At 43.7% G+C, this 10,574-nt stretch overlaps 1 protein-coding gene across 1 annotated transcript in view; it reads left to right on the plus strand.

The window, feature by feature from the left end:
* The window catches only part of MSH2 (mutS homolog 2), a 199,693-nt gene extending 198,073 nt beyond the window's left edge, over positions 1 to 1,620 (plus strand). Inside the window, exon 16 of the mRNA XM_040351583.1 lies at positions 1,306 to 1,620. Coding sequence (XP_040207517.1) covers positions 1,306 to 1,476 — 171 coding nt within the window. The 3' untranslated portion in view covers positions 1,477 to 1,620. The remainder of the gene's footprint in view (positions 1 to 1,305) is intronic.
* The last annotated feature ends 8,954 nt before the right edge of the window (positions 1,621 to 10,574 follow it).

Raw genomic sequence — 10,574 nt, forward strand, 5'->3', positions numbered from 1 at the left:
GCCTGTACGAATGTGAAACTAGCCTAACAAAGTTACCATGGTGACCCTTACAGACCACTTGGCCCTACAGGTAAGCCTAGATTAAGGCTTTCCTGTAGGTGCAAGAAATAACTCCTAAACCTACACAGTTAAAGGAGTTGTAAATAAAAAAAAAATTATGCTGAAATGACTGTTTAGAGTGATAATAGTTAACTGATTCCTTTTAAAAACGATTAAAAATAGATAAAAATCAATCATATAATGTACCTGTAGTTTCTAGTTTCGTTTTTGCATGTTGTTTCCTGCCTCTGCTGTACAGAGCCAATACAGGGCTGTGATGGTTTGGAAAACTAAACTGATTGGTGCTGAGGGGTTTTAGACACACAGTAATCACACCTCCTTGATTTGTGACCATAGAGAGAAAGCTCCCAGTACTGTGGTTATCAGGAAACAGACAACCAGGAAGTACAGCAACTTGAGAGCAAAAACTAACAATTAGGACATGAAAACAGCACTGCATTAAGGTAAAGGAAGCTATTAAGATAAAAAAAAAAATCCTTTACAAACCCTTTAAGGAGATGTTTGCAGAAAAGACCGCACGATGTCTATGGCGCGTGATCGCTGTAGACAACGACGCAGGCGCAATGAGCGTGTCTTTAATGAATGGGATCGTAACGTCCCTGACGGCTCCCGCGCGCATTCGCGGGAGTGACGTCATCGCTGCTCCGGCCAGTCACAGCGACGGAGAAGCGATACCCGGAAGTCACTCGGGTATCATGGTGGAGAGGAACGAGGGTCGCTGCGCGGGCTTTGATCTCAGGTAAGTAATTCATAATGAGCTAGTATGCTATGCATACTAGCTCGTTATGCCTTGCATTTTTTTTTTTTTAAGAAATGTTTCAGAGGGTTTGCTTCCTCTTTAACACAACAGTTTGTTTACAATGTTCTTGTATTGCTTTTAATCATTCAGTGGGTTTAAATGTCGCTTAGTCCCAGCCATCCCTTCTACGAATAAGCTTAATTGGGGTGAAATGTGTGACAGGGCAGTGACTTGGGGCGGGGACCGTGCCTTTTCCTCCGCTCCATACTTTAGACACAAATCCATGCCGGCTCTAAGTGGGATGTGTGTTCAGGTCCTTACTGTCCAGCAAGACTTGCTGGGAAAAGAGAGCAATACCGTCTTAGTCTGTCGCTAGGCAACCCGAATTCCGTATCATTTTATATTTCCAGCATTGGTCCTGCAGTTTTCGCTAACATTTTTACCAAGTGTAACAAAGAGATAAATGTTTTATTTGTTAAATGAACCTTATTCTTGTTTTCTTTCAGGAAGGAGAGAAGATAATTCAGGATTTTCTCGCCAAAGTGAAAGCTCTTCCACTTACTGAAATGTCTGAGCAGGAAATAAAAAGCAGACTGAATCAGCTGAGGGCTGATGTTCTAGCCAGGAATAATGGCTTCGTCAATGAAGTTATCTGCCGCACAAAAGCTGCATGCTGAGCCCCGGGAGGAGCCGTGTGTGTCTGGGGAGGTGATCTCTGTATTTGGCGCGGTTCTTACAGCTCTCTGCAACCCTGTAGAAAATACACGACTCGCAGCTATACTGTAGAAATCCAATAAAACAGTGTTCTTTTTTTTTTTGTACTCGTGTGATCCTGGATTTATTTTTAGACATTTTATAACTGCTAAAACTCATCTGTTTGTTTTTTGTTTTTTTATCGAAATATAGCTTCTCTAAATGACGCAGGCTTAATTCACATGGTCGTACTTAAGCGTACGCCGGCATCTGCCCGTATGGGAGTGCAAAGGTGTTCTGTGCATCTTTATTCAGGCAGTCCCATTTATGCCAATTGGGATATTGGGCTGCTGCCCCCAATTTGACATCCGTGAGGTTATGCGTCACCAAATGCAGACAGTGGGCCAGATTCAGATAGGTTACGCGGATCTAAAGATCCGCTAACCTATCTGATTTACGTTACGCCGACGCTATTTTTTTGAGGCAAGTGCTTTATTCAGAAAGCACTTGCCTCTAAAGTTGCGGTGGCGTATCGTAAATCCCCCGGCGGAATTCAAATTCCGCGGCTAAGGGGCGTGTACAATTTAAATCAGGCGCGTCCCCGCGCCGATCGAACAGAGCATGCGCCGTCCGCAAATTTTCCCAGCGTGCATTGCTCCAAATGACATCGCAAGGACGTCATTGGTTTCGACGTTAACGTAAATTACGTCCGGCCGTATTCGCGAACGACTTACGCAAACAACGTAAAAAATTCAAAACTCGGCGCGGGAACGACGGCCATACGTAACATAGGATACGCCGCACTTACCCCTCCTATAGCAGGGGTAACTTTCCGCCGGAAAAAGCCGAACGCAAACGACGTAAAAAAAAAGCGTCGGGCGGTCGTTCGTTTCTGAATCGGCGTAAATGCTCATTTACATATTCAACGCGTAAAAGATATGGAAGCGCCACCTAGCGGCCGGCCTGGAATTGCAGCCTAAGATCCGACGGTGTAAGTCACTTACACCTGTCGGATCTTAGGCATATCTATGCGTAACCTGATTCTATGAATTAGGCGCATAGATACGACGGCCTGACTCAGAGATACGACGGCGTATCAGGAGATACGCCGTCGTATCTTCTTTCTGAATCCAGCCCTGTGTGCGTCCGGGGGCCACGCACCCGTGTGGCTGTCAGATTGGTAGTAGCAGCTGTGTCCTTGCAGCCATTGCGTCCCAATTAACGTGAAAGGGACTGCCTACATGGAGATACACGGAACACCTGTGCTCCCAGTTCAGGCAGACATGGACCTCACATTGGTGTACGCTCCTGTGAGCGAGGCGATAGATGGGTCACTTGGCCATCTCTAAACAGTTGTTTGTGAGGCACGTTAAAAAAATATGTTAAGCCAACATTGGATATTCCTGAGATTTTTTGTTTAAAAATATATATATATTTTCTCTTTTGCTTCCCTATGTGATATCCCTGGTGTTCTGCCAGTCTCCCTGATTTCCTATAAAAAAACTGACCTCCCTAGGCATGGAAACAGTCAGTTTTATGGCTGTGCTGGCCTGCTCTCCTCCAGTGATTAGACTTGTGCTCACACGCCCCTACCCCTGCACAGCCATTCACTGGGAAGATTAGTGTACTTCTGTTTCTCCTCCCCCAGCTCTCTAAGCTCCTTAAGCAGCTGGAAGCAGAGGGTATATGATCACTTTTTAAAAAAAAAGGAAAGAAAAAAGTATTTGTGTGTGTGTGTTTTATATATATATATATATATATATATATATATATATATATATATATATATATTGTGACAGGAAGTCAGGTAAATCTGTGGGTGTTGTCACAGACGGAACATACATTTCTGCCTTCTTTAGACAATACACCAATCATTATTAGGCGTCGGCTGCAGAGTGAGGCAATTAAAGACCTCTATAAGAAGTACAAAAGATTACCACTAATTGGCTGCAACATCCTGAGTCTGTGTGAGTAGGAGAGCAGTGCCAGAAAGCCTTGTGTAAAGATGAGAAGAGGATTGATTTTTCTGTGTGATAAAAATCAAAAGACTATTGTTGTGTGCTGTATGACCAGCACTGTCTACCCAGCAGTAGGCTGTGTTAGACTTCATAGATAGGTTCCTGTGTGGAAGGTAGACGCCCAGAGTGGCTAGGATTTATTTTATGTTTGATTTTGTTTATGCTGTTTGAATGCTTGCAATTGTTTTCCAGCAAGATGGAAAAATAAACCAGAAACGTTGTTTTCAACCGTCTTCGACTGCCCGTCTGTAGAAATTCAGTGTGTGGTGAACCCATCCAAGGGGTCACACACCCCGCTACCGAGCTAACCCCTCACAATATATATATATACACACACAGTGGAGCCTTGGATTACGAGCATTTTCCGTTCCAGGAGAATGCTCGTAATCCAAAGTCCTCGCATATCAAAGCGAGTTTCCCCATTGAAGTCAATGGAAACGAAAATAATTTGTTTTGCATTGACTTCAATGACATTCAATACCACATACGGCCGGGTGAGCCGGAGAGCCTCGGAAAAGGACAGAGGACACCTCGGAAAGACTTCATTTTCGAGATTTGCTAAGGTCAGCCGAGCTGTCCTCTGGCCTTTCCGAGCCTTTCCGAATGGCGCCCCCACCTCTGGCCAAACGCGGTACTGCACACCGCTTTGGCCTGAATCGTACTCATTTTGCGAGACAACACTCGCAAACAGAGTTACGAAAGCACTGCAAAAAAATGCAATGCTTGTATTGTGAAACGCTCGTTAACCGTGTTACTCGCAATCAGAGGTTTCTGTGTGTGTGTGTGTGTATGTATATGTGTGTGTGTGTGTGTGTGTGTGTGTATATATATATATATATATATATATATATATATATATATATATATATATATTGTGTGTGTGTGTGTATATGTATGTGTGTGTGTGTGTGTATATATATATGTGTGTGTGTGTGTGTGTGTGTGTGTACACACACACTATACAAGTGTTTTTCCTTTAATTTATATTTTTAAATGAATGGCTTGTTTTACAATGTGATGGTTTACATATACTTATGGTTGTCTAATCTGCTGGTGCTTACAGCAGCCCTGCAGCGAGTACTTGGTAGCATTCTAAAAGCAGGGTTGCAGCTGAGCTAAATATACAGCACATGGAAGGTTTTCATTTAGAAATCGGTGCCCTGTATATATAAATGAAATTCTTTCTTTAGTTAGGGGTTTTTCTTTTTTATGCTGAAACTGCCCTGTGGATTATGGCTCGGTTGTCTTGAACCTGCAGAATTATGTTATCTGAAACCGGCTTCTAGTGAATATATACACATATATATATATATATATATATATATATATATATATATATATAATATTATTATTATTAAAGGGCCCAGGGGTCTCCAGGGCCCCCGGATGGCAACCCACCTTTATTTTTTTATAAAAAAAAATCAAATTTTTTTTATATATATATTTTTTTTATTAAAGGGCTCAGAGGTCCCCAGGGCCCCATGTGGCAACCCCCCCCCCCTTTTTTATTTTTGTTTATTTTTTTTTTATTAAAAAGGCCCAGGGGCCCAGAGGTCCCCAGGGCCCCGGATGGCAACCTCCCTTTTTTTATGTATTTTTTATAAATGTTTATTTATTTATTTTTTATTAAAGGGCCCAGAGGTTTATTTTTTCTTTTTATTAAAAGGCCCAGAGGTCCCCAGGGCCCCGGATGGCTACCCCCATCAACAACTTTAACGCTCCCCCCATGCTCAACAACTTCAATTCGCCCCCCCCCCCCCCGCTCAACAACTTCGACCCCCCCCCCCCAATTCTCGGCTCCAGGGGGCCCCTTCAACACTCAAGCCCAGGGGCCCCCACCACCCTAAGTCCTGCCCTGTTCATTACTATTCAGTATTGGAACTGTACAATTTCCTGAATCCTTTATTTGGCTGCAGTCTGCTCGTTGGACCTTGGATTAGTATTTTCAGACTACCCTGTACTCTCCAGCATCTGCAAGTTACCCAGATATGGCTTCTTGTGCTGCTAGTGCAGCCCGTGATCTATCTGCAGGTCTAGACATTTCATATTACTTGCACAGGTTATATGAGACATGTATGAGGACAGCACAACAGTTATTCGGCAGAGCTGAGGAAAGAAATCAACTGGGAGTATCCGTAAAGCAGCATCATAGAAATCCAAAAAGACTAGATGCACAGAAAAAAATTGATTTAGCAGCAGCAGTGGCCATTAAAAGTACCCTTTAAAACAGGGGTCTTAAACTGGCGGCCCTCCATCTGTTGCAAAACCACAAGTCCCATGAGGCATTGTAAGGCTGACCGTTACAAGCTATGATCCCCACAGGCAGAGGCATGATGGGACTTGTAGTTTCGCAACAGCTGGATGGCCGCTAGTTTGAGACCCCTGCTTTAAAGGGTGGCTTGACATGCAGAAATCTTGCATGCACTGAATCCCTGATCGTGTGTTCAGTACAAATTTCTGTGAATAGAGCAAGGATGAAAATTGTATAACCTCTCAGCCCCAATAGTGGCTTGTAAAGCTTGCCTGAAATGCAGACAAAAAAATGTTCAGTACTCAATGGCTAGAAGTGCATTTATACAGCTATAATCAACCTCTGCACATGGGAAAACCATTTTGATCAGACAAGTTTTTCAAACTGTCAAGGCTTCACTTCCTGAATCCCTTACCAAAAATGGCGGCGGCAGCACCCGAGAGCCGATGGACAGATCGGCTTCAGCTGCCGACATCGCGGACGCCCAGGACAGGTAAGTGTCCATATATTAAAAGTCAGCAGCTGCAGTGTTTGTAGCTGCTGACTTTAAAAAAAAAAAAGTGTCTTTTTGGCTGGACTCCGCTTTAAGTTGATTTTGAATGTTCTATGGAACCTTCTGGGTAAGAGCAAGGCTCAAGTCCTGCAGCAACACATGGGAACGGCATTCCTGTTTTTTTTTCCACAGCATGCTGTTCCTGTTGGTAGCCGCGTCCTGCAGGACTGGCCTTTGATGCAAGCTGTGTGGCAGGCGCTACACCAGCTACACCAGCAGCGGCGACACTGCTTGCAAAATATGTCCGTTACGGGCAGTGGCGCCCATAAAAATATGAGTGCGGGCTGACAGCGCAACCGTGCATGCGCCTTTTAGAAGCCTGCAGAGATCGTACATAATCGCTCCTTTTCGGCAGGGCGGGAGGATGCGCAGTGGTGTAATGGCACAATTTATTTGAATGGAAGGCGGTAATGCTCCATTTCGGCGGCGCCTCACCACAGCAGAGTACAGGACGACGTAGCAGTACACTGATGTGAGTGTCTCGGTTGCGATGCCTCGCCACAGCAGAAAGGACGACACTGATGTGAGGGGGTGATTGAAGGGGGCAGAGGAGGACATTACTGGGGGGGGGTGAAGGGGCAGAGGAGGACATTACTGGGGGGGGGTGGAGGTGAAGGGGCAGAGGAGGACATTTATTGGGGGAGGTGAAGGGGCAGAGGTTATTGCTGGGGGCGGGGTGAAGGGGGCAGAAGGGCATTGCTTGGGGGGGGGTAGTAAAGGGGGAAAAGGTGGACATTATTGTGAGGGAGTGAAGGGGACTGAGCCAAGGACATTGCTGTGTGTGTGTGTGGGGGGGGGGGGGGGTGGTGAGGGGGCAGAGGACATTTACTGGGGGGGATCTTGGGTGAGTTTCCACCGAGTCTTTATTTTATCTTTTGCGAGATCCCAGAAAGACCTTAATATTGATATTTAGCCTGAAGTCTCAGAATACATCCAATACTAGTAAGTCAGAACCAGGGGTAGGTAGGGGCATATTTGCCCTGAACCAAATCCTAAGATACAGTGCCTTGAAAACTTTTTCATACCCCTTGAAGTTTTTCACATGTCATGTTACATCCAAAAACGGAAATGTATTGTGATTTTATGTGATAAAGCAACACAAAGTGGCACATAATTGTGAAATGGAAAATGATAAATGGTTTTCATTTTTTTTTACAAATAACTGAAGTGTGGGGTACTTCACTTATTATACAATACAATTACAGCTGCAAGTCTTTTTTGGGGGATGTCTCTACCAGCTTTGCACATCTAGAGTGAAATTTGTGCCCATTCTTCTTTTCATAATAGCTCAACATCTGTCAGATTGGATGAAGAGCATCTGTGAACAGTAATTTTCAAGTCTTGCCACAGATTCTCAATTGGATTTAGGTCTGGACTTTGACTGGGCCATTCTAACACATGAGTATGATTTGATGTAAAACCATTCCATTGTAGCTCTGGCTGTATGTTTAGGGTCGTTGTCCTTCTGGATGAAATGTCCACATGACAAAATGTGGAAAATTTCAAGGGGTAGGAATATTTTTTCAAGGCACTGTATGTTGGACTGGTAGTCTTGAGTGGAGATATTTCACTACTCAAACTTTGAGCTGAAAATGTTTTAGTTAGACATGTTGGAAACGATGTAGATGCCTGACCTGCTAACTATTTGGACTTGCTATAATAGTTTCTGACAGAGGGAAATCTTCCAGCTGCATACTAAAAGTTTAGAAATACAAATAAAAAATTAGAATGCATGACGGTAAAAAACCTTCAGCCTTTAGATTCACTTTAAAGAGCATCCACATTTCACCATGCCCACCAGTCCAGGAATATATAAACAGTAATCAGTGTAACTCAATATGGTGAAACAAATAAAATTAGAAATGAAAACCGATGTGTAAAAGAAGCATAACGGGACTTTTGCACAAAATTTTGGCCCTACTATGAAAGGGATAGTTGATACATTTGTCTGTCAAGCCGTAGATTTCCAGTCCTTCCCTGGTCTGAGAGCTCTATATGTAAGTCGATATTTACTTATTGAGAACCAGTGGGGCCATTGGGGACGCTGCCCCCGTCCTAATTGATGCTCTATGATCCACGGCTGCTACCCCCTATTTAGGCACCCAGTCCATTTCAGGATGCCGGGCATTGCGCCGTGAGCCCAGGAGTTACACTGTGAATATTCACTGTTGCAATACTGATCCTCCTCTAGGCCAATGGGGAAGCGGGTCTGATACCCATCACCTGATTGGCTGAAAGGACAGGCAATCCTATTGGAAGCCTAGAAGGAGGGGATGAGAAGACACAGGAGTAGCAGCCTGAAGTCCGTTAATGCCTGAATCCCGCCGCTGCCCAATATGCCCGCCACCAAGATGGTAAGTGCCGCTGGACCAGAAGACATCGAGGGTGGGGGGGGGGGGAGTTTGCCGCTGCTCCCCCAAAATAAAACCACCAGCCACCACTGTTGAGAACTCCAATCCATGTCAGAGGCTCCTTTGTTTATTTTGCTTGTTAGATTCACCTAATGTTATGTGAGCAGCTTGGTTATAAAGAGTGGTTGGCATCGTTTTCGAATGTCAGTGATTGGAGCAGTTTGTTTCTCCAGGCTCCGGTTTTAATATTTTTAGCCCTGTCAATCCTTTTTCACCCAATTAGTGCGACAGTTTTCTTCCCATGTAATCATTCATAAGTGAAGGCTTCTCTTGAAATGTGCTACAGAAAATTGTAGAGTTGATGATTCTTCATTCAAATGGATGTGCTGAAACCTCTGCTCCTGATAAAACTTTTAGCTGACTCCATGTCGTCGGAACGCCACTCTTCAGAAGTTAAATGTTTATTATTTGCTTGTTTATATGAATGAGTCACTTTTTACCCAAAAGCATTTTCTTTGTGCGTAACGCCTGGGTGAAACATCTGCCGTCAGAGAAGCAGCTTGTAATTAAAAATATAGATTGCTTCCTCTGTACGTGTGATGTATTGACTGTAGAATGCAGAAGCTGTACTTTGGGTTTCTGCTGGAATATTGCCTACAGAGCCTTGGATCAAGTTATATAATTTCTCTTAATAGAAAGGATTCTATCATCCTGAAGGGGAGGATGTACGGACTAATGTGATTGTGTAGTAACACATTTTAAATATCCTTTTATTATCTCTACAGTAAAGAACTACCTGCATTGTCTTATGGTAATGTTGAGCTCTGAATGAATCGGCAAATGTTCTATGTGAACAAGGGCCTGTGTTTTAAAACGATAACGATGAAAAACTACTTGAAGTCAGCAGATGTTCAATTTTATTCTTTCTTTCATGAAAGTTTTTTTTTTTTACAATGGCTGCGTCTGTTTTCCAAGAAACCTTTAAGGCTCCATGCACACTGGATGTTAAAATAACGTAAAAACGCCAGTAGCTTTGCAGTGCGTTTTTCAACTCTTCAACGTTTCAGCAATAGCGTTTTTAGCATTTACTGCATATAGATATAATAAATATATATATTATACCGTATTTATCGGTGTATACCGCGCACTTTTTTGCCCTGAAAACCAGGGCAAAATCGTGGGTGCACGATATACGCCAATACCCGCTTCCCGCGCTGTGTTTGAACTACTGCGCAGGCATATACCGAGCGCAGTACACTCGGGTATAGTCGGGCAGGTTCGGCTCCTCTCGAGGTCACGTCCTGTACGCGAGAGGAGCCGAGCCTGCCCGACCATACCCGAGTGTACTGCGCTCGGTATATGCCGGCGCAGTGGTTCGGACACCGCGATGGCCGCCGAAGGAGACCGGGAATGGACGACGGGCAGGACGCGATGGAAGACGGGCAAGACACCGACGAGGGGCATCCAAACAAAGTATTATTTTTTTTTCCAGGAATGTTCCTTCAAGTTCGGGGTTGCGCGCTATATGCCGGGGCGCGTTTATAGCAAGATAAATACGGTATATATATATATATATATATCTCTCTATCATAAAAAAATTAAAATGGATCAAAAACGTTAAACGCTTGTGAGCGAAGTTTTTGAGCATCATAAAGGATAAAAATACTACTACCACTATATTTCTAATCTTCCTATATTATAAAATATATGAGGTCGGAAAAAAACTGAAACATTAACAGGGGTTCCTCTGTTTCTCATCACTAAATAACGTCTCCCTTTGTGTGGTTTCAGCAATGTTTATAGTCCTTTGAAGGGCACCTGTATTGTAGCCTCACAAATAAAACCTGCCACTCATCTCCATTTTTTTTTATATGCTGTGTAGTTGTTAAAGGGTGTTGTGTACTACCTC

This window comes from Rana temporaria, chromosome 4, assembly GCF_905171775.1.
Source record: "Rana temporaria chromosome 4, aRanTem1.1, whole genome shotgun sequence".
Taxonomy (NCBI): domain Eukaryota; kingdom Metazoa; phylum Chordata; class Amphibia; order Anura; family Ranidae; genus Rana; species Rana temporaria.